This window comes from Rhinoderma darwinii, chromosome 1, assembly GCF_050947455.1.
Source record: "Rhinoderma darwinii isolate aRhiDar2 chromosome 1, aRhiDar2.hap1, whole genome shotgun sequence".
Lineage (NCBI taxonomy): Eukaryota > Metazoa > Chordata > Amphibia > Anura > Rhinodermatidae > Rhinoderma > Rhinoderma darwinii.
This window is the reverse complement of record NC_134687.1, coordinates 472498438-472523719: the sequence shown is the minus strand read 5'-3', so window position 1 is coordinate 472523719 and position 25282 is coordinate 472498438. Positions and strand designations below refer to the sequence as shown.

General features: G+C 43.7%; 1 protein-coding gene across 1 annotated transcript in view; it reads left to right on the top strand.

Moving 5' to 3' along the window:
- AACS (acetoacetyl-CoA synthetase) overlaps nt 1-25282 on the top strand; it is a 102149-nt gene that overhangs the window by 4935 nt on the left and 71932 nt on the right. Inside the window, exons 2-5 of the mRNA XM_075833471.1 lie at nt 5998-6101; nt 16809-16929; nt 20175-20288; nt 24315-24412. Coding sequence (XP_075689586.1) covers nt 5998-6101; nt 16809-16929; nt 20175-20288; nt 24315-24412 — 437 coding nt within the window. The remainder of the gene's footprint in view (nt 1-5997; nt 6102-16808; nt 16930-20174; nt 20289-24314; nt 24413-25282) is intronic.

Genomic DNA, 25282 nt, shown 5'->3' with positions numbered 1-25282 from the left:
CATCCGCAGCACACATGACATGTGCATGACAGCTGCGGACTTCATTGCGGAACTTTGAATCTCCATTGAAGTCAATGGAGAAATTCCGCCATGAGTCCGCCACTGCTCCGCAACAGACAGAGCATGCTGCGGACACCAAATTCCGCTCCGCAGCCTATGCTCCGCAGCGGAATTGTACGCATCGTGTAAACGAACACTGCTAAATTAAAGTGAAAGTCAATGTAGAAACGGCTCCGCTGCGGATTAACGCTGCGGAGTGTCCGCAGCGGAATTTAAGTGCAATTCCGCCATGTGTGAACCCGCCCTAAAAACACCCGTTATTATGGGTCGTAATTACGACCCGAAATAACGGGCCCATAGACTTCTGTTGGCCACGGGTACCTTCCCGTTTTCTCACGGGAAGGTGCCCGTGCCGTTGAAAAAGATAGAACATGTTCTATTTTTTTATTTTACGGGCCGTGCTACTATACTTTATAATGGGAGCACGGCTCGGAAAAACGGCCGGCTGCCCGTGGCCGGCCGTGCCCGGACATGCTCGTAATTCCGAGCATGTCGAGAGTTAGAAAATGTCATTCCCACGCTGCGGAAAAAAACCGCACAAAAGTCGCACGGAAAGTGTTCTGCAGTGTGTTTTTCAATTCCGCAGCTTGTCAATTTATGTTGCGTATTTGGCCCATAGACTTCAATGGGGAGCAGAATTTCCGCAACAGATTTATATTGTTGCAGTTTTTACAGTGTTTACGCAACCGCAGGAAATCCACAGGTGCAGGATTATTTAGACTAACGTGTAATACGTCCGTGCAGCGCGCGTGATTTTCACGTGCGTTGCACGGACCTATGTTAGTCAATGGGGCCGTTCAGACAGTCCGTGATTTTCACGCAGCGTATGTTCGCTGCGTGAAACGCACGATATGTCCTATATTTGTGCGTTGTTCGCGCATCACGCACCCATTAAAGTCAATGGGTGCGTGAAAATCACGCGCAGCACACGGAAGCGCTTCCGTCTGACGCGCGTGATTCGCGCAACAGCAGTAAAAAGTATGAATGAAAACAGAAAAGCACCACGTGCTTTTCGGTTTCCAAACATACAGAGTGTCATGATGATGGCAGCTGCGCGAAAATCACGCAGCCACGAATCATACGCGGCTGACACACGGAGCTGTTAAGTTCCTTTTGTGCGTGCAAAACGCACACCCTCGTGTAAATCCAGCCTTATGTTTAGGGTAGGAATACACACAGCATATTCAGGGCGGATACGCTGCATCAAGCTGCGCAGAGTATCCGCCCTGAACACCGCAGGGAATGCCGTCCGGAAAATTGCACCACATTGTGGTGCGTTTTTCCAGCGGAATTTCCGCTGCGAAGCGTCGCCAGAAAAAAAACAACAAAAACATTCATACTTACCCCCTCCCTTTTCTCTGCGCGTAGTCCGGCCTCCTGCGATGATGTTGCAGGCCATGTGACACTGCAGCCTGTGATTGGCCTGTGATTGGCTGCAGCGGTCACATGGCCTGCAACGTCATCCAGGGAGGAAGGACTATAGAAGAAGCAGGAAACTGGGTAAGTATAACTTTATTATTTTTTTTCTTACTTGCGATTTGTGCGGTGTAATCGCCGTGATTCCGCCGCAAATATCGCAACACATACTGCTTTGTTGCGGGTTTTAGCACCCCATTCATGGGAAAACCCGCAACGGAAGAGCTGCGAATACGCAGTATTAATGGACATTCTGCGGTTGAAGAAAGCGCACCGCAAGTCAATTTATGTGCGTTTTTTCGGTGGCATTTTTCCGCAGTGTGGGGACGAGATTTATTGAAATCTCACCCACACTGCTGCTACTGTAAAACGTTGCGGATTTACCGCAATTTATCTGTTGCGGAAAATCCGCAGTGTTTACGCCGTGTCCGTTCGTACCCTTAACGTTATAGAAACAGCAACAAATCAAATCTGTTGCGGAATTTATGCTCTTTATTGAAGTCTTTGGGCCAAACGCGCAGCATCTTCATATAGAATCCGCAGCATAAATTGACATGCTGCAGAATTTAAAGTCTCACCGCAGAACGCTTTCCGCACAACTTTTCTGCAGCGTTTTTTTTCCACAGCGTGGGCACGAGCTTTTCTAAATCTCATTCCATTTGCTGCTGCTGTAAATTCTACAGATTTTCCGCACAGAAATCCATTGCGGAAATTCCGCAGCGTTTACGCTACGTGGGAACCCGGCCTACTAACGAAACCGTGACGCCTTTTTTCTCTTATCTTCAATTAAAAAAACAAATGTAACTATTACATATTACAGTTGTGGGAACATTATTCTGACTTGTGATAATGTCATAGTTAGAGTATGTGCACACACACTAATTACGGACGTAATTCTGGCGTTTTTGCCCCGAATTACGTCCGAAAAAAGCTCGTCGATAGCGCTGACAAACATCTGCCCATTGAAAGCAATGGGCTGACGTTTGTCTGTTCACACGAGGCGTATATTTACACGCCGCTATCAAATGACGGCGCGTAAATAGACACCCGCGTCAAAGAAGTGACCTGTCACTTCTTGGGGCTTAATTGGAGCCGTTATTCATTGACTCCAATGAAAAGCAGCTCCAATTACGTCCGTAATGGAAGAGGCGTTCAAGCGCCTGCACATGCCGTTACGGCTGAAATTACGGGGATGTTTCTTCCTGAAAACATCCCCGTAATTTCAGCCGTTACGGACGCTGCCGTGTGAACATACCCTTAGAGTTTCATTTGAGTACATTTATTTGTCCACTTTTGTGTTTGCACATTTTCGTCAATGTAAAAAAAAAAGTTTACTTATTGCTCTTGTCCATTTTGCAACCTCATCCTTAATCAAAGCCAGCTTATCCACCTGTAATGAGATAATGGCGCTGCTAATCGCATTGTAGGCCGTGCTCTTTCATTAAAAATCGCTTAACACCCAGTCAGCATGTGTCTCTCTATTCTTTGCTACTGAGGCATAAATGACATTTCAGCCTAGCACATTTCCTGATCTTGTAGTCATGCATTGTGCTTTTAAACACATGACCAGTTTCTCCCTCTATACAAAGTCTTTTTGTTTCTTAACCAGTTCATTTCACAAGTCATGTTAAATATTGGCATTTGGTCTTTTTGGTCAATGTCTACGGGAGGGTGTCTGTGCCATAGAAACCTGACAAAAAAAATAGGACATGTCCTATTTTTTTATATTACAGATCGTGCTCCTATACTTTATAATGGGAGCACGGCCCGTAAAAACGGGTCGTAATTACGGGCACGGTAGTGTGCATGAAGCCTTAGTTGTGATAGATTACAGTTGGATCCTGCGTGTTAGAGACACGCAGGACTTGCTGATGCTGAATCCGTCATCCACGGGACTGACGGATTCAGGTCATAACGAACGATACAGCTGTTTTGTATAGAGAATACAAGCAGCTGTATCTCCAAAAGTAAAACCATTTTTTTTATAAACCGTTAGTGACCGCCCCATAGTGTTTTTACGGCGGCCACTAACGGGCTTTATTCCGATACATAGGCCTTTTTACGGCGCTGCATCGGAATAAATAAACAGAGCAGGGAGCCGTTAAATCTCCCTGCTCCCAGCTACCAGATGTAGCTGAGAGCTGGGGGCGTCCATGCTCGAACAGGTGAGATCGATATCAGTATCGATCTCACCCGTTTATCCACTCAGATGCGGTGCTCAATAGCGAGCGCCGCATCTGAGTTGTTTTGGAGAGAGGGAAGGAGCTCCCTCTCATCCCACCAGCACCCTGCGTGTGATCGCAGAGTGCCGGTGTCTTCTATGCCAGCCGGGGGGCCTAATAAAGGCCCCCAGGTCTGCATGCAGTGTATGCCTGCTAGGTCATGCCAGAGGCATGGCCTAGCAGATGCCTGTCCGTTTTACACGGACAGGCATAATACACTGCAATACAGAAGTATTGCAGTGTATTATAAATGCGATCGGACTATCGCATAGTGAAGTCCCCTAGTGGGACTAGTAAAAAAGTTTAAAAAAAAAGTTGAATAAAAAAGTTTTTAAAAAAATAAGTGAAAGAAAAGAAAAACCCACTTTTTCCCCTTACAAACTGCTTTATTATTAAAAAACAAAATAAAGTAAAAAAGTTACACATATTTGGTATCGCCGCGTCCGTAATGACCCCAACTATAAAGTTATTACATCATTTAACCCGCACGGTGAACGCCGTAAAAAATTAATTAAAAAACAATGCAAAAATTGCTGTTTTCTTTGAATCCAGCCTTAAAAAAAAATTTGATAAAAAGTGATCAAAAATTCGCATCTACGCCAATATGGTACCAATAAAAACTACAAGTCGTCCTGCAAAAAAAAGCCCTCATACAGCTGTATCGGCAAAAAAATAAAAAAGTTATGGCTCTTCAAATTTGGAGACACAAAAACAAATAATTTTGAAAAAAATTTGTTTTTACTGTGTAAGCGTAGTAAAACATAAAAAAATCGATATAAATTTGGTATCGTTGCAATTGCAACAACCCACTGAATAAAGTTACTGTGTTATTTATACCACACGGTAAACGGCGTAAATTTAGGACTCAAAAAAGTGTGGCGTTTTGTTTTCTATTCCCCCCCAAAAAAAAGTTAATAAAAGTTAATTAATAAATTCTATGTACCCCAAAATGGTACAATTAAAAATTACAACTTGTCCCGCAAAAAACAAGACCTTATACAGCTATGTCGATGCACAAATAAAAAAGTTATAGCTCTTAGAATGCGACGATGGAAAAACGTAAAAAATAGCCTGGTCATTAAGGTTTAAAATAGGCTGGTCATTAAGGGGTTAATAAAGACTAATTACAAAGTTACACCAAACGCACTGACTTATTTATTTAAAAAAAAATTCTCTCAATGGTGTAAGCACCGGATTTTCTGCTGTGGAGGAAGAAGAGAACTCACAACCTGGGGTCCTTATTTGAGTGGTATATATTTCCATTGTTTGTTCCAGCCTTGGCTAAAATTGATATAGGGCTGCATTTAGAGACTCCATAATATGGCAATTTGACAAACACTGAACCAGCTTGATTTTCGGGTTGTCAGCTCAAGGTAGGAGACTAAACTTTAATGTCTATGCACAGCCTTAGGGAACGTTCAGATGTGGCAGAATTTTTCCGCTGTAAATGTTGGTGCAGGTTTGGGGCAATTACGCAACGAATCTGCACCAACATTTGCATGTTTGACAGGTAATTCAGACGTTGCAGATATCACAGCGGACTTGCCACAGATTTCAGTTTTTGCATTGCAAAGGCTGAAATATGCAGTGGAATTCCGTTTCTTCTCCGCAACAGACAGTGCATGCTGCGGAGGGAAAATTCTGCACCGCAGCCTAATTTCCGCACAGTTATTTTCTGCAACGTCTGAACTAAGTTTCCTAAAAATGTATAGAAACAAATGTAAAAAACGGCTGCTGCAGAATTCCACTGCGGACTGTCCTCAGCGGAATTCCACAGCAATTCCGCCACGTGTGAATGTGCCCTTAGAGTGATATAACAGATTGAGGCTTCTGTGAAAATGTAACCTCAGATAACTCCTCTAGTATGGGAAAAGTTATACCACAAACAGCAATAAAGGCAGTTTGCTACATGAACATAAAACATGACTGTTGGGTTAGAAGTCATTATGACATTCTTATTTATCTCGCTGTTTTGAAGAAAATATTAGCAGTCTGGCGGTATGCCACCATTCGGATGTATTGAATATTATATTTCCAGTATAATCATATTTCTAAGTATATAATAAGAATAGATCTATACTATACGTGTATTTGATGTAATTAGGTTAGAATGTTACAGATCTAATATACAATTGACCGCTTTTGATTTTTTTTTAATTCACATACAGAATATTGAATATATATTTATAAAATGATTTGGATGTTGAAATATAACCAGAACCTATGGGGAATGATTTGTCAGAATCTTGGTATATCCGTTCATTTTGTTATTAACATTTAATCGCTCTCCTCATTCTAGCTAACTACAATGAACTCTACCAGTGGTCAGTGGAATTCTATCCGGAATTTTGGGGTGAATTTTGGGACTTCAGTGGCATTGTCTGCTCTCGTATGTATGATGAGGTACGTCTTCGCTTTAAAAAGTTTAACATACTATAAGTTTAACTAATGTAAAACTTCCCTTGTGAAAGTGGATTATAGTAAAATAATATAAAATCAAAGTCAAGAATACAGACTGCCATTAAAGGGTTTCTCCAGGATTTTTATATTCCATACAAGATCGGTGGGGGTCAGACTCCTAGGATCCCCACCGATCAGCTGACTGAAGTTGGCGCGGCGACGAACGCCTCTTCACGGTTTACAGGCACAGTGCCGTACATATCCATAGCGGCTGTCCCTGGGATTGCAGCTCAGTCCCATTCACTTTCATCCGGCAATTCCAGTCGCAGCCGCTAATGAAGAGTATGGGCTGTGCCTGTAAAATGAAAAGGCTGTGGCAGCGAATGCCGCGGCCCACTCAATTAGCTGATCAATGGGGGGTGACGGGAGTTGAACTACCACCCAGTGGCGTAACTATAGGGTTTTGCAGCGGTCGCAATTGCGTCCGGGACCTGAAGCCAGTGGGGCCCGTGGCCCCCCGCAGCACATCTATAAAAAACTACTATAGTAACTGGGGCTTATGTAATAAACTACACGGGCCCCCGTTACTATAGTAACTGACAGTAAAGTTACCCTCCTCATTCTGGAGCGCAGTGGAGGTCCTAACGTCTCTTCACGTCATGACGTCACAATGCTGTGCGCTCAAAACATCCCGACTCTGGATGGAGTCAGGACCTCCGCTATAGCCGGAGCCGAAGAGGAAGTTAAGTTTACTATTACTGTCTGCTGGGGCCTGGGTTGTCCAGTCCCTAAAAATTGATGGCCTATCCTCAATAGCTGATGGGTCGGGGTCTGAATGCCGGGACCCCCACCAATCAGCTGTTTTGAAGGGGGTGCAGCCGTTCTTCACAGTGTGAGCAAGGTAGGCTTAGATACATGGCCATGTATAATACTGTCTGATGGGCTCTGTACCTAAGCCTACCACATGGTAGGCTTAGATACAAGACTCTAGCAGACAGTAATCTTATACTGTATATGATTACTGTCTGCCGGACCCTATATCAAAGCCTACCTTGTGGTAGGCTTAGATACAGGCTCCAACAGACCGTATCACACATGGGCCCTGTGTCTAAGCCTCTGTTTGTATTTTTTTACAGGTTCAGTCGTTGACTACGTTGGATTTGAGGACTACTTTGATGACAGCTTTTTTTTATTCTCAATAAAATGGTTAACAAGGTTTATATGGGGGATTTTTATTTAAATAAAATATTTTTTCTGTGTATTTGTATTTTTTTAAAACTTTATTACTACCGCCTTAGTAATGGCCGCGGGCTGATTGACAGCGTCCATTGATAAGGTGGGGCTTAGTGTTAGCCTGGGCAGTGGCTAACACTATGCCCCATTATTACCCCAGTACCCACCGCCACTGGGGTATTGGGAAGAGCTGGGTACGATCCAGTACCCGACCATCTCTAGTGATGGCTGGGTACTGGGGCTGCCGCAGACAGATTATTAGGTCGGGAAAGCCCAAAAACACTGGGCCTTCCCACCCTGGTAATGCTAGCCTGCTGCTGCTATGTTGTATCTGGCTGGTTATGAAAAATGGGGGGGATGCCACATCATTTTTTAAAATAATTTTTATAATTTTAATAATTGGAAAAAACGATGTGGGGTTCCCCCATTTTTCATAACCATCCAGATACAACACAGCAGCCGCAGCCTAGCATTACCAGGGTGGGAAGGGCCACTGTTTCTGGCCTTTCCTAGCCTAATAATACCAGCCTGCTGCCGCCCCGGTGCCCGACCATTACTACAGATGATCGGGTACTGAATCGTACCCGGCTCTTCCCGAACCCATTGTGGCAGTGGGTACCGGGATAATAATGGGGGTTTAGTGTTAGCCTTTTCACCGGCTGACATTAAGCCACACCTTAGTAATGGACGCTGTCAATTGGCCTTTACTAAGGCGGTAGTAATAAAGTTTAAAAAAATACAAGGACATAGTAAAAAAATGTATTGAAATAAAAAAAAAATACAAACCTCACTAACCATTTTAATCCGAAGTAGTCCAACATCTGAACCTGTAAAAAACACAAACCCCAAAAAAATTTGTAACACATAAAAAGCAAAATAATTATTATACCTTTCCTGGGTCCAGCCCTGGAGCCGCAATGTCCACGAGCTGGGCCCTATATCTAAGCCTATCATGTGCGATACTGTCTGCTTGGCCACTGTATCTAATCCTATGATGTATGAGAAAGTCTGCTGAGCGACTGTGTCTAATCCTATCCATAACTATATGATAATAGTGCTATGGATATGCTGTCAAATTTTTTTTTGGGGGGAGGGGGGGGTGCGTATGTATTAAGACCTTAGTGATGCTGGAAGCTGCTAGTGCTGCATGGTTGGGTCACTTAGGAGACCCAGTGATGCAGCTGAAATCTGCAGGTTGTCGGACTTGAGAAGAAGTTGGGGGGGCGGCAAGAAGAACTTTTGAATCGGGGCATCATGAGCCTTTAGCTACGCCCCTGCTACCACCGATCTAATATTGATGACCTATCCTAAGGAAAGGCCATTAATATAAGAGTCACAGAGCAACCATTTAATGGAAGCCAGTGTTTTGCTGATGGGGTTGCAGGATAATGTCTGAGAATGTGACCTATCCAAAGCCTTTTAATGATACTACTGGATCGCTGATAGGGTATGTTCACACGGAGTGTTTTCACCCGTTTTTCGGGCCATAAACATCCCGAAAAACGGCTGAAAAATCGGAAGCAGAACGCCTCCAAACATCTGCCCATTGATTTCAATGGGAAAAACGGCGTTCTGTTCCGACGGGGCGTTTTTTACGCGGCCGTTTTTCAAAAGACTCAAAAAAGAAGTGCATGTCACTCCTTCAGCTGTTTTTGGAGCCGTTTTTCATAGACTCTATAGAAAAACAGCTCCAGAAACGGCTGTTAAAAACGCAGCGAAAAACGCGACTTTGATTAAAAAACATCTGAAAATCAGCAGCTGTTTTCCCGTGAAAACAGCTCCGTATTTTTAGACGTTTATTTTGTGTGTGCACATACCCTTAGGGTATGTTCACACGCAGTGACCAAAAACGTCTCAAAATACGGAGCTGTTTGCAAGAGAAAACAGCTCCTGATTTCCAGACGTTTTGTACCAACTCGCGTTTTTCGCGGCGTTTTTCACGGCCAAAAACGTCCCAAGAAGTGTCCTGCAATTCTTTTTCGCGGCCGTTTTTTTACGCGTAAAAAAACGCCTAGAAAAACGCTCCGTTGGAACAGAACGCCGTTCTCCTTCCGATTTTTCGGGTGTTTACAGCGTGTGAACATACCCTTAGCATTTTTCTGTTTAGCAGTGGGAAAATTTAGATAATAACTGGCAGGACTGTGAGGAAATTCACATGTGACATGTTTGTGCAGCCTGAAAGGAGAGGATGCTGCTTGTATGGATCTCTCTAGTTCAGGGGGACGGGTGTTACGGAAACAGCTGAGCACAGCGCAACTATCTGGATGTGCCAGTGGCCGTCTTGCCTGGCAGAATGGGGATCAATGGGCAGAATGGGGATCAATGTTTATATGTATATTTTGACACTTTTTAGAGCTGTTTGATATTGCCCTGAATGGAGAAGCACATTTAGACCATGCAAAATGCAAAACCCCATCCAATCTTAGCGAACCCACCCCCCCCCCAAAAAAAACCAGTGCTTTTCTGTTTACAAACATACAGAGTGTCATAATGATGGCGGCTGCACGAAAATCACGCAGCCACGCATCATATGCTGCTGACACACGGAGCTGTTATGTACCTTTTGTGCGCGCAAAACGCACACTGTCCGGCCTAAGGGTCAGTTCATACAGAGTTTTTTTTACATGTTTTTTGACGTGGAAACCCCGTCGGAAAACGTGCCAAAAACCGGCCGAAAACGCCTCCCATTGATTTCAATGGGAGGCGGAGGCGGTTTTTTTCTCGCGCGAACGGAAAAAACGGCTCGCGGGAAAAATAAGCGACATGCCCTATCTTCGGGCGTTTACGTCTCTGACCTCCCATTGACATATTTCGTGGCGTTTTTTTTCCCCACGGCGCTCAATGGCCGAAAAACGCTGCTAATCGGTGTGTAGGCAGAGCAAAATCTGCCTCAAAATTCCAAATCGAATTTTGAGGCAGATTTTCTGCCTGCAAAAAACTCAGTGTGAACCCAGTCTAAGGGTATGTTCACACGGCGGGGGTCCGTAACGGCTGAAATTACGGGGATGTTTCAGCATGAAAACATCCCCGTAATTTCAGCCGTACCGGCATGTGCAGGCGCTTGAACGCCGCGTCAATTACGGCCGTAATTAGCGCTGCTATTCATTGGAGTCAATGAATAGCGGCTCCAATTACGGCTAAAGAAGTGACAGGTCACTTCTTCTACGCGGGCGTCTATTTACGCGCCGTCATTTGACAGCGGCGCGTAAATATACGCCTCGTGTGAACAGACAAACGTCAGCCCATTGCTTTCAATGGGCAGATGTTTGTCAGCGCTATTGAGGCGCTATTTTCAGACGTAATTCGGGGCAAAAACGCCCGAATTACGTCCGTAAATAGGCCGTGTGAACATACCCTAATAGGCATTGTCAACACATACTGCTGACACGCTTTGTTGTCAGGGGTATTTGTGTTCTACAGATCTACCATGAAGTCTTATTGCTAAGTTTGTTAGATTGCAGGAAGTCTGTTTTTACATTTTTTTTTTTTTTCTGTACGCAATTTCTCAGGCTGCTAAAAATCTTACTGATCCCAGGACCAGCAGATAAGGCATGCCACGGACCTTGAAATCCACAGCATGCTTACAATCCTCTGCTACTATTTATGCTATGTGTACATTCCATACTGATAATCCACAACAAATACAGAGTGTGAACACACGCCTAAGTGCTCTGTGACATGAGCCCTACTATATCAGACTTCAGCTTTTCAAAACATCCACTCAACTTGTAACAATGTATTTACTATCGATACTGACTATCTGGTATTCCTCAATCTTGCACAAAAATAAACTTTACCATCTAAGGCTGGGTTCACACCTTCATTGGTGTGTTCCATTGTTCGGGGTGTCCGTGATTTCACCGGATACAATAGCGCAGCCTGCAAAACCGGCAAAACCTGCTAGATCTGCGACAGAGCCTCCACGCAGATGTGAACATAGCCTAATGCTTTTATTTTTTTATGAGCATGAGTTCTTGATCCAGTTGCAGAAATATTATGTCCTAATACTGAAATTCCTATTACCATACATTTTATTTAAAGGCTATGTACACCTTTTGAAATAGTGTTTTTTTTTTGTTGTTTTTCTTTTAAAATAAAAATTAAAATGTCTTTTAGTGTGTTTTGTGCAACTTCCTAAATACGGTATATTTCATAAAAAATTATTTTAGCTTTTTGAGATACAGCTGCTTTGTCTTCTGTATACAGAGCAGCTGTATCTAGTGCTGAAACCTGTATCTGTCAGGTCAGCGGGTCCTGTGTATCTCGATCGAGCTGCTACCAATTATATCTAAGTTCATTACTAAGATGCGATTGATAACAGGTGGATCCTGCGTGTCATAGACACGCAAGACCCGCTGTCACTGAACCCGTCAGTCCTGCTGACCTGACGGATACGGGTTTCAGCACTAGATACAGCTGCTCTGTATACAGGATACAAAGCAGATGCATCTCAAAAAGTAAAAATAATCTTTGATAAAAACTATTTAGAAAGTTGCCCAAAACACACTGAGGGTAAGGCCACACGGTGCGGCCACGTTGCGTTTTTAAACCGCAGCAAGTCATTTCTTAATAGAAGTCAATGGTGAAACGTTTGTTATGGACAGACTGCTGCTATCATATTACAATGTGTTTTTTGTGCGGTTGACCGCATCTTCATAATGTCCGACCGCATGCAGTTAATGACCGCGCTGCCAAAGTAGTTGCTGAACTGCTTGCGTTTTTGCTAACAGTGCAATGCATCATAATTAACTATATACAGGAAGCACCTAACAAACTCCAACACGGGTGAAAACTATGTCCATCAATTATTTCCTTTAAAAACGCAACAGAACGGCAGCATTACAGAGACAAAAAACGCGTGCAGTTGACCGCATGTGGTTTTCAAACGCAACAAAACCGCGTCAACGATGGCCCGTGTGGCCTTACCCTTTTGGTCCGTGTTTGCATCAGTATTTATAAGCCAAATCCAGGGGTTGGTTTAAAATACGGAAGAGTTTCAAATCTTTCCATTAGACTTTTTCTCTGTTTTACTTTTCACTCCTGACTTTGGCTTATAAATACTGATGTAAAAAATACCGCCGTGTGAAGAGACCTAAATGTATATGCATGTTTATTGCAAAACAATATTAAATATGTCACTTGTCCTTTTTCTGACGCATATTACACCACTTTTGTGGTGCACTTTATTTGATAAATGTGCCCCAGTGTGCTTACACATAGGATGTGAATGACGCTATTATAACGATGATTGCAGTCTGATATTAAGGCCTTATTCACACTAACGTGTGCGTTTTGCGCGCGTTGCAGTTCCCTTTGTCATCAGTGTTTGCTGCGTGATTTTCACGCATATGCCATCCTTATGACACACGGTTTTGATGTTTAGAAAAAGAAATCAAGGAAGTGCTTTTATTTTTTTCTTCATTTCTTTATCTACTGTTGCGCGAATCACGCGCGACACACGGAAGTGCTCCTGTGTGTCGATTCGCGAAAAACGGCCAAGTATAGGACATGTCGTGAGTTTTACGCAGCGGAGATACGCTGCGTGAAAATCACGGACTGTCTGAACGGCCCCATTGACTAACATAGGTCCGTGCGTATCACGGACGTTAAACACGTTCGTGTGAATAAGGCCTTAGAGGCCTATCATTCCTATGTGGATGACTTGAAAAAAACCCTTCTTTTTGTTTGAGGCAATCACCCCAGTTTGGCTTTTTTGAAACCTATTTTTAGCATACTATATTAATTTGCGTGGTGATGACCGTGATTATTGTGAATTGACAACTTAAAGATAAACTGCATGTAGTGTAATGTAGAAGTTTTTCATTGGATGTATTAGTATATTACTAATTTTTAGTTTGTGTCTGTGCTGCTTGGTCTTACAGTTCTCTGTAAGGGTATGTTCACACGCTGTGTTTTCAGCCGTTTTTCAGGGCGTAAACACCTAGAAAAACGCCGGAAAAAAAAGGAAGCTGAACGCCTTCAAACATCTGCTCATTGATTTCAATGGGATAAGCTGCGTTTTGTTCAGACGGGGCTCTTGTTTACGTGGTGGTTTGAAAAAACGGCACGTAAAAAAACGGCCCATAAAAAGAAGTGCGTGTCACATCTTGAGCAGTTTTTGGAGCCGTTTTTCATTGTGTCAATAGAAAAACAGCTCCAAAAACGCATCAAAAAATGTTTGATGCTTTAAAAACGGCTGAAAATCATAGGCTGTTTCCCTTGATAGCAGCTCCGTATTTTACAGCCGTTTTTAATTTAGCGTGTGAACATAGCCTAAAGCTCCAGCGGGGAAACGATCCGCACATTCTGTCTCCATGGAAGCCGTAGCAAGCAGGAAGTGTCCCTGTGCGGTTGCTATTTTAATAAATAGGAGCTTTGCAGCAGAGGCTTCTGCTTACAGAGAGCCGCAAGACAGGCACAAACAATGTAAGAACGAGTCTAATAAATCTAATATCAAAATTTATGCAGCATAAAAATCGGAGGTACCCAATTACATACCTCCCAACTTCCAAGTATCGCAATGAGGGACTACCGATGCGTATTGCAGCAATTTTTTTTATTTTAAGCCCCGTCTCTAACCTTGCCCAATCCCCGCACATACACACCCAGTTCAGCCCACACAGTATCATTCTCCCATAGTGCCTCGCCTCAGCATAATGCCCCCATAGAACACCCCCACACAGTATAATGCCCTTATAGCTGCCCGTCACACAGTATAATGCCCCATAGTGCCTACCACACAGTATAATACCCTCTCGCTGCCCCCACACAGTATAATGCTCATCTCGCTGCCCCATACAGTATAATGCCCACACAGATGCACCCATACTGGATATAGTGCCCCCTTAGCTGTCTCCATACAGTATAATGCCCCCTTAGCTGCCAACATTCAGTATAATGCCCCCTTAGCTGCTGCCTTACAGTATAATGTCACCTCTGCTGCCCCTAGTGCCAGTGCCCACATAGATAGTGCCACACACAGTGCCCATGTAGATAGCGCCACAGTTTCCCCTGTAGATAGCGCTATTGGGGCTCCCTCTAGGAGCGGAATCTCTGGCCAGTGTCGGCAAATCTCTGGCAGTTGGTTTTGCTCCAGGAGCAGCCCCTGGCATCACTGTTCATATATGGATAGTGACACCAGGTGCTTCTCCAGGAGCGGAATCCCCGGCCAGAGCGTCTGCGACGCTCTTGCCGGGGATTCTGCCCCTGAAGGAGCCACTGATGTCACTGTTCATATATGGACAGTGACGTCAAAGGCTTTCCCTAGACAGGAGTCCCCGGCCAGAGAGCTTGCGTTGCTCTGGCTGGGGACTCCATAGTTCAAAGCGCGACATCACTGTCCATATATGGACAGTGACTTGAAGGGCTCCCGTGGGCTCAGTGCTTAAAGTAGCGCTGTACCTGTGGAGTCCTTGACGAGTCACTCTGTACTAATGCTGAAGCAGGGAGCTAACTGTTCCTTGCTTTAGCATTGGTTTCAACTGCGTGTGCGTTCTGAGGACGCAGATACAGTTGACACTGGGACATACCACTGGCCGCCCGGGACAGCAGGACACCGCCCGGGACAGCGGGACACTGCCCAGAAAAGTGGCTCTGTCATCAGACTCAGCTGCCCTATGTAAGGGCAGTATAGTATGGGAACATATCCGCTCTTCCATTAGCCAAAATAGCATAAAAAAAATATTGTGCCGTTTGGCTAAAAGGAGCAATCAAACAATACACCAGACTCCGTTATGAGTCCGGTGTATTCGCGAGGGGAGCTCTCTCCCCCTACCTCTCAGCTGTGATTTAATGGCTGGCTGCTGTGAGGAGGGCAGGGGGAGCACTGCCCTAATGAATACACTGGACTTATAACTACGAGTGCAGCATAATCTGATGACAGATCCACTTAATGTGATAAAAATTCTGGCTGCCTCAAGGGTGAACTTACTGCATATGGATTTTCTAAAGCTTCTATTGATGTTAAAGGGAACCTGTCACCAGCATTTCACCTATTGAACTCTACTCACCCCTCGCTGGCCGCTGCTGTCAAACGTTCATTGCCGTTATCCCCTCTCTTAAATTCCTCCTTCGACTGTAAATAATGGTCTGCAAACATTTCGCCCCTTTTATGGTAATAAATCGTCAGTCTCGTCCGTTCCTCTTCTTATGCGCACCCGCCGCCGAAAACTGGCCTGCCCTGAATGCCGAAATCTCGCCTGAGATGTATGGTCCGACGCCCTTCCCTGCTTCGTCCGGGCCTCAAATCTAGTTACTGCACATGCGCCACTATGGTGTCCCGTTGTGTCCCAGCGCGGGATTTCATGTGTGTGTGTTGGGGGGAGGCGAGGAGCTGTCTATCAAAAGTAAGGAGGCGGGGTTAACTCGGAAAGTCTTGAGTAATGAAGATGTGACTCTTTTATACTTATTAGCATACATACAAAGCCTACTTAGAAGATCATTGATAGGTTACAAAAAAATTATTTTTCGCCCACTTCCACAAGGTATTGCTGGCTTAATAGGTGAAATGCCAGTGACCCTTTAAAGGCTATGGACACCTTTGGCGTTTTTTTTTTGTCATGTATGTATTTTAGCATAAACAATATACTTTTATTAAAAATATCCAGTTTCACAGCTGCAGCTTCTATGTATCTCTGTGCATAGAAGCTGCAGAAGGTCGTTGTCAGTGCATGTTCACACGGCTTATTTTCGGACGTTTTTTGGGCCAAAAAATCGGAAACGGCGTTCTGTTCCGACGGGGCGTTTTTTTTACGCAGCCGTTTTTAAAAGTGCATGCCACTTCTTGAGACGCTTTTGTATCCGTTTTTCATTGACTCTACAAAAACAGCTCCAAAAACGGCCGTAAAAAATGCGAGTTTGCTTAAAAAACGGCTGAAAATCAGGAGCTGTTTTCCCTTGAAAGCATGTTCGTATTTTCAGACGTTTTTGATTTTGTGGGTGCACATACCCTTAGGCCCCATGCACACCACTATTGTTTTATGTCTGTGTACTATCCGTTGTTCAATGGATAGCACATGGACCCATTCATTTATAAAGGCCTCATGCACACGACCGTGGCTTCCACTGATACGTGTGTGGGCTGTGGGACAGGTCCTATTCCTGTCCTTGTTTGTGGCTCGATATCACCCATTGAACCTATGGAACATACGGAACAGATGCATTGGACACACTGATGACACATGGACCGCAAAAAACAGACAAGATCCCTTGTTTATGGGCTGCAAAATACAAGCGCTCGTGTGCATGTAGCCAAATTAAAATTGATCAACAATGTATATGCTGTTCGCTTTCTTAGAAGTAACACTTTATTAGAGTTCACCCTTGCTTTCACTCCCTGGCAGGCAAACCCGTGTGGAGTCCCTGCACATTCTAAGTTTTGGAGACTGAAAATAAATGTTTTGCTCATGTAATGCAAATTTGCAGCGCTTATGATTACATACAGGTGGAAAGATTTGACTTGTTAACGTTAATTTGCAGGTAATTGACAGATCCAAAGGGATTGCTGATGTTCCAGAGTGGTTTCATGGAAGTCGTCTGAATTATGCAGAAAACCTTCTCAAACTCAAGGACAATGATAAGATTGCTCTGTATGCCATAAGTAAGTGCATGCTGACGTAATGGTAAGAATGCTGTGACACTTGTTTTCAACAATAAGCAGGAACTGGCTGATAAGTACAGCATTTAAATGCTTTAGGCTAAGGGCCTGTTCACATCAGCGTTCTCTTTCTGTTGATGGGTTCTGTCGGAGCTTTCCTTCGGAGGTACCCATCAACGGAAAGGCCAACGGAAACCATAGCTTCCGTTTGCATTACCATTGAATTTAATGGTAATGCTTCCATTGCTAATGGTTTCCGATCGTCTCCGTTCTGTACGTTTTTTTTGATGGAATCAATAGCGCAGTCGACTATATACTAATAGCGTCAGTTTGACGGCCATGAAAAACGGATGGCAAACGGACAGACGGATTGGAAATGGAAGAAAATTTGGAGACACACTGATATAAAACGGCCTTTAAAAACGGCCTCATTCACATGACAGGGTCTGAGTGTCGGCCGATAAAATCGTCTGTTTTGGGCCGGTTTTCCCTGCCGGTTTGCATCCGTTCCGATTCCGTTCCGGGCCGTGTCGCCGTTTTTAACGGCCGATTTTGACCCGTTTTGCATCCGTTTTTTTCCCTGTCCGTTTTAAAATCGGATGAATTTCATTTAAATTTGTTGCTACACACAGCCTTCTGTAGATAATGCCACCCAGCCCCCTGTAGGTAATGCCACCCAGCCCCCTGTAGGTAATGCCACCCAGCCCCCTTTAGGTAATGCCACCCAGCCCCCTTTAGGTAATGCCACCCAGCCCCCTTTAGGTAATGCCACCCAGCCCCCTTTAGGTAATGCCACCCAGCCCCCTTTTGGTAATGCCACCCAGCCCCCTTTTGGTAATGCCATCCAGCCCCCTGCAGGTAATGCCACCCAGCCCCCTGCAGGTAATGCCACCAAGCCCCCTGCAGGTAATGCCACCCAGCCCCCTGCAGGTAATGCTACCCAGCCCCTTGTAGGTAATGCCACCCTGCCCCTTGTAGGTAATGCCACCCTGCCCCTTGTAGGTAATGCCACCCAGCTCCCTGTATGTAATGCCACAGAGCCCCCTGTAGGTAATGCCACACAGCCCCCTGTAGGCAATCCCACACAGCCCCCTGTAGATAATGCCACCCAGCCCCCTGTAGGTGATGCCACCAAGTCCCCTGTAGGTGATGCCACCAAGTCCCATGTAGGTGATGCCACACAGCCCCCTGTAGGTTGCACCCACCCCCCCCCCCTTGCAGGAGAAGTCATTAATTTCAATGTCCATATATGGACAGTTTAGTCACTGACTTCTCCTGGAGAGGAATCCCCGGCCACAGGGTCGGGGATTCCGCTTCTGAAGTGAGTGACGTCACTGTGTCCATATATGTGTAGTCACTCACTTCTCCTGTAGCGGAATTCCCTGCCACAGGGTCGGGGATTCCGCTTCAGAAGTGAGTGACGTCGCTGTGTCCATATATGGACAGTGTAGTCACTCACTTCTCCTGTAGCGGAATCCCTGGCCACGGGGTCGGGGATTCCGCTTCAGAAGTGAGTGACGTCGCTTTGTCCATATATGAACACTGTAGTCACTCACTTCTCCTGTAGCGGAATCCCCGGCCACAGGGTCGGGGATTCCGCTTCAGAAGTGAGTGACGTCGCTGTGTCCATATATGGACAGTGTAGTCACTCACTTCTCCTGTAGCGGAATTCCCAATCCCCGGCCGGGGATTGGAGATTCCGACTTCTACAGGGAGCAAAAAAAGATGCACTCTGCCCTGTGAGGAGGAGGAGGAGGAGGAGAGAGAGCGCGAGCGACGGAATACATTCCGGTGATGGCCGTGTATTACCCGGCCCCATAGACTTCTATGGGAGCCAGGCGGCCGGGTAAACCGCTGAAAATAGGGCATAGGGCATGTCCCATTTTTTGACGGCCAGGTTTCCCAGGCCGTCAAAAAAATCGGTCGTGTGAATAGCCCCATTAGGGGTCTATTGTTCCTAATGCAGCCGGGTGACGGCCGATTTATGAACGGCCGTCACCCGGCCGGGAAACCCTGTCGTGTGAATAAGGGCTAACAGTTGATCAGTTTTTAATGTCCTTAGGCTATATTCACACGACCGGGTGTCAAATCGGCCATAAAAATCTGATGTTTTCATGGCCGATTTGCACCCTTTCGAGACCCGTTTTTCCGGATCCCTCATAAACTTGAAAACGGGCAAAAATAGGACATCTCCTATTTTTTTCCGGTCCATTCGACGGTCCGTTTAAAAAAAACACGCATTCATTTTAATGCAGCCGTGTAACGGCTGACTTTCCCTGTTGTCTGAATAAGCCCTTACCCTTTCCATAGGCTTCTATGGTCTCTCCATTTCTCTCGTCAATTTAAATAAATAGGCAATTCAACATAATATAGCTGTGATCTGATGGGTTAAACGTGTGGATATAAATCAAATTGAGGGTGCGATACATATTTTTAGAAAATATTCACTTTTGACCTCTATCACAGCGCTGCACCAAAAATGACATATCTGCAATTATTTATTATTATAAAAAAAAAATGGTCAAAATGTTGTGGTAAATTAGTTTTTTGCCGCCACACCTAGAACCGATATTACTTTGATTTGGTAGGTCAGTCAATATGCCAAGGATGTGGCGGTGCTTTCCTACAGTTATGCCATTACATGAAGTCATGGCAAGGGGTCGACTAACTATAATATAATTTAACTGTGCATGTATAATACTGCTTATATGTATTTGTATCTGTTCTGCAACACTGTATATAGAATGTATTCACATTTGTTGATCTTTACCCCTGTGACGCTCACAATATCATTTGCAGCACCCATAATTCACCCATTTGCAACACCCATAATTCATCCATTTGCAGCACCCATAATTCAGAGTCAATTTGTTCAAGCGCCAATTGACCTGAACATGGTTTTGGATTGTTGGTGATAAATGGGTTACTTAGGTTTAAGGCAGAATGTACATATTCTACCCTGGTGTTTTCGTGGTTAGAGCGCTACAAGTGATCACCACTGAGCCACCATGTGCCCATACAATATAAATGTCTTCCTACAAAGCAGAGATTTGTGTTTTCACGCAGTGCTGATTTTTGTCTTGCCCTTTACCATTTGCAGCTAGTCAAAAAATAAGTTAGAAAAAGTATGTGTTTGTGTTTATCTGCTGCAGGTTACCTATTATTAGCTATTTATGAAGTCAGTCTCTGCCAGGCACTTGGCAGTCCCGTGGTGATTATACTGAGCTGTATCTCATTATTTTCCTCAGGGGAAGGCAGGGAGAATGTGGAAAAAGTGACTTTTGAGGAGTTGAAAAGAGATGTTGCTTTGTATGCAGCTGCCATGAGGAAGATGGGAATCGAAACTGGAGATCGTGTTGTTGGTAATTGTCAACATTTCCTTGTATAGAGGCAGTCAATAGTCTTCAGTCCAAAAATTAAAGTGACCGTGGTAAAGGAAAGCTATTAACCATTAGCAATTTGTGCTGCGTTCACTAGAAATCTCTCTTCTGCTGATGCATTTCGGTTTTTTTCCAACTATGATTTTGTGCTGCTGAAGTCATTACCTGCATGATGATCAAGAAACATTGTGTTAGGAAAGAATGTCAGCGCATCAAGACACATTAAAAGACTCCAATCAAAGTCTATGTATATAATGTAATATAAAGCAACGGGCGGGCCCCTGTGTATCCCCAGAATAATGATCAGGCATAAGAGCTTCTGTACATGAAATTCTCTACCCCACCATAAAGAGTAGAAGACCTCTTCTGTATAGCGACACTATGGTATCTTTGCCATCTCCAAAACTTGTCGTGTATGTGTATAGGCTTTTTTTTATTTTTATATATACCTCTGGTCTGTGTTCCCTCCATATGTATTTTGCCAAAAACATAAACAGATTTCGGAAGAATCCAAACCTGTTTTAAGCTAACTAAAATATATGGTAAGAACGTTGGTCGCAAGTACAGCTGTGTGAAAGTCATATATGCGTGACCCAGCACATTGGTGTCAAGGGCTGCATTTTAGGCACTCACAATATGTTGGTTGACCACCACTGGTATGAAGAGTCAAAGAATGACTTATGCAGCGTATTGTTAGTCAGGTCATTTGGAACAGATTCCAGAGAGTGAAGGATAAAGTTTCCTAATTATGCTGATTTGTTCCCACCTCTCCTGGAAAGTGGAAGGGGGGAGAAAAAAAAGGTAATCGAAAATGCCACTGAAACCCAGGGAGGAGATTTAACAAAACAAGTGCAAGAGAAAAGTGGAGTAGTTGCCAGTAGTAACCTGTCAGATTCCAGCTCTCATTTTTCAGAAGCCCTTTCGAAAATGTAAGGAGCAATCTGATTGGCTTCTATAGACAACTGCTTAAACTTTCCCCTTGTTTTTAGAAATCCCCACCAGAGCGAGAACCTGGCCCTACATGTATAAGGTTACATCACATATATGACTAAGCCAAAACTATAGTGAAAAGCTTTTACTGTGTCTTTACCAAAGAAAGCGCATTGATCTAGACTGGGCTTGATCTTATCACAACATTTTAGTAAGGTTAGACATTACAGTAAAGCAGCTATAGGTACTTGTCCAAAATGTGGCAGCACCTCTCTAAAGGGAGAAATTAAGCACAGATTGTAACTAAGTGCATTTCTTCTCCCGGGATCTCATTAGTCGTTTAATACTGACATCAAAGACTATTTCTGTACATAAAATGGTTTATAGGATGAGCCAGATGAGTGTAATAAAACAACCAGATGCTAGATTAATCGGCATAGCTGGTCTATGGACTGATCTGTATGGATGAGTGTGAGCAAGGATATGATGTTTATATAGAGCTGGTCCTCCGTATCTCAGCTCAGGTACCAAAAATTCAAATAAAATGACTGCGTTTTTCTGACTATAAGTGTGTGTGTGTATATATGTGTGTATGTATTGTGAGGGTTTAGCATCAGGAGAGGTTGGTACAGCGGTTTCTTTGTAGCCAGAGACAGGGACACCGTGCATTAAAAGTCATAACAGGGCTTTGCCTGTGTTTTTATTCTTGTCAAAGAAACAGCCTCTTGTACAACAAGGCAAAATACAAAATAAATCCTGCTCGTCTGAGCACTAACTAAACAAGATATTATCTAACTATACCAAGTGCCTTCCTACCAGGCACTGGACACAAAGTAACACAGGTCTTTACTCACATAGAATACAGGCTACTCCAGCCTTAGTAGTCTCCAGTCTGAGTCAGGGGTGAGACACACACACAGTGTGTCTGCACCTTTTTATACACAGGCTACAGGTGCAGCTAATTGAGCAGCAGCCTTGTCCTACAAACAGAGATGGACTAGGGATTGGGGAACCCGCCCTGCTCTTCTCCAATCCAACTCCAGGCCCTTTTTCCGGCTTTTCCTTAAGCCGAGATTGGAAAGCTAGAGCTTTCTATGCAAGAACTACTCATTCCCTGGAGCCTAGGATACATATGACAGGATTCTAGGGGAAATGTACCTTCCCTCAATGACTTTACCTGTCACTGTCTCACAGTATGTGTGTATATATATATATATATATATATATATATATATATATACATATATGTGCGTGTGTATGTATATATATATATATATGTATATATATACATACATACATACATACATACATACATACATACACACACATTCAGTGCATTCGGAAAGTCACCTTTCACATTTTTCAAATTTTCTTATGTTGAGGCCTTCTGCTAAAATAAAAAAAAATTATGTTTTTCCTCATTATTCTGCACTCAATACCCCATAATGACAAAGTGAAAACGAAATTAAGTATTCAGACTCTTTACTATGATACTTGAAATTTATCTCTGGGGGCCTCCCATTTCTCTAGATCATCTTTGAAATGTTTCTACACCTTGATTGGACTCACTTTTGGTAGATTCATTTGATTGGACATGATTTGGAAAGACACACCCCTGTCTATATAAGGTCTCACAGCTGTCAATGCATATCTGTCATAGATGTCAGAGCAAAAACCAAGCTATGAGGAGGAAAGAACTGCCTGTAGAGTTCAGAGACTGGATTGTGTGGGGGCACAGATGTGGAGAAGGGTTCAAAAACATTTCTGCTGCACTGAAAGTTCCCAAGAGCACAGTGGCCTCCATAATTCTTAAATGGAAGAAGTTTGGAACAACCAGGACTCTTCCTAGAGCTGGCCGTCCCACCAAACTAAGTAATCGGAGGAGAAGGGCCTTGGTAAGAGAGGTGACCAAGAACCCAATGGTCACTCTGGCTGAGCTCCACAGATCCTGTGTGCAGATGGGAGAGACTTCCAAAAGGTCAACCATCACTGCAGCACTCCCCCAATGTGGGCTTTATGGCAGAGTGGCCAGAAAGAAGCCTCTCCTCAGTAAAAGACACATGAAAGCCCGCCTGGAGTTTGCAAAAAAGAAACTAAATGACAAATCAAACCGTGAGAAACAAGATTCTGTGGTCCGTTGAAACCTAGAATTAACTTTTTGGCCTCAATTTTAAGCGTCATGTCTGGAGGAAACCAGGCACTGCTCATCACCTGCCCAATACCATCCCTGCAGTGAAGCATGGTGGTGGCAGGATCATTCTGTGGGGGTGTTTTCCAGCAGCTGGGACAGGGAGACTGGTCAGGGTTGAGGGAAAGATGAATGGAGCAAAGTACAGAGATATTCTTAATGTAAACCTGATCCAGAGTGCTCTGAACCTCAGACTAGGCCGAAAGTTCATCTTCCAACAAAACCATGACCCTAAGCACACAGCCAAGACAACACAGGAGTGGCTTAGGGACAACTCTGTGAATGTACTTGAGTGGCCAAGCCAGAGTCCTGACTTGAGCCTAATCGAGTATCTCTGGAGAGACCTGAAAATGGCTGTCCACCGACTGTCCACTTCCAACCTGACACAGCTCGAGAAGATCTGCAGAGAAGAATGGCAGAAAATCCCCAAATCCTGGTGGGCAAACCTTGTGGCATCATACCCAAGAAGACTGGAGGTGGTTATCGCTGCCAAAAGTGCTTCAACTAAGTACTGAGTAAAGGGTATGAACACTTATGTCAATACAATATTTTAGATTTTCCTTATCAATAAATTAGCAAAGATTACTAACATTCTGTTCTGTTTTCACGTCATTATGGGGTATTGAGTGCAGAATGATGGGGAAACTTGACTTTTTTTGTTTTATTGTAGCGCAAGGCCTCTATAACAAAATGTGAAAAAAATGGAAGGGTCTGAAGACTTTCCAAATGCACATATATATATATATATATATATATATATAAAGTGAACATATCCATTGAGCTGACTGTGTAGCCTAAAGTGAATATTCTTTTTCTGATTCTGTCAATCTGGTCTACTCCACGTGTAAGTTCAGTTAAAGCAAAGTCCAATTTATTTTTATTTTCTTTAGGTTACCTTCCAAACTGCATACAAACAGTAGAAGCTATGTTGGCGGCAGCAAGTATTGGGGCAATTTGGAGTGCTACGTCCCCAGATTTTGGAGTAAATGTAAGTTATGCAGGTTTTGTTGCTGACAGTGCACAACTGCAGAATGCCTTGTAATAAATTAAAGAGGACCTGTCACCTCTCCTGATGTCAGTTTTAGAAAATAATTGTATTTTCCATAAAATATCAATTCTGGAGCATCTTTTCTTAGATCTCTGCATTGTGCTGTTCATTTGCTCTTTCTCCTGGAATAGTATAAATAAATTGACAACTGGGTGTTACCATTCATGTTTTGTCCCTACACAGTCTGATATTGTCCGGTCTGTGCTGACTGTATTAGACTCTATAGGGACTCACTCTATTGATAGGGGGGGGATGGTAATGGTAATGCCCAGTTGTTAATTCACTCATATATTTCCAGGAGTACTTACCACTACAAAAAAAATAAAAATAAAGACATGTCAAAAGAGGTGGCAGGTCCTCTTTAAAGCTCCTAATATCATGTGTAATCTTCATGTCTGAGATATCCTTTTTATGTCTGCTATTTTAGTATATTGCTTATTATAACTATGTATCCGTAACAATTAAAATATAGACATGTAGACCCTATGGGCAGCTCAACATGATGATTTGAGAGTTCAGAAGATGACACTTGGTTTAGGCTGTGTTTGTAAAATTGAGTACAAAAACTTTTGCCACGTTGTAATTTATGTAAAATTCTAGTGCTGCGGAGGGTAGATCCTTTTTACATACAGTGTCTATGAACCAATGTCTACAAATAGATATCAGTGTATGCTTTTCATAGACTTTGTTGTGTTGATTTATGTGTGTTAATGAACACAACACATTTATATAACAGCAGCCACAGAGATCTCCGCTCGGGAACTACCTGTTGAGCTCCATTTTATGGGCACAATTTAAAGTACAGAACCA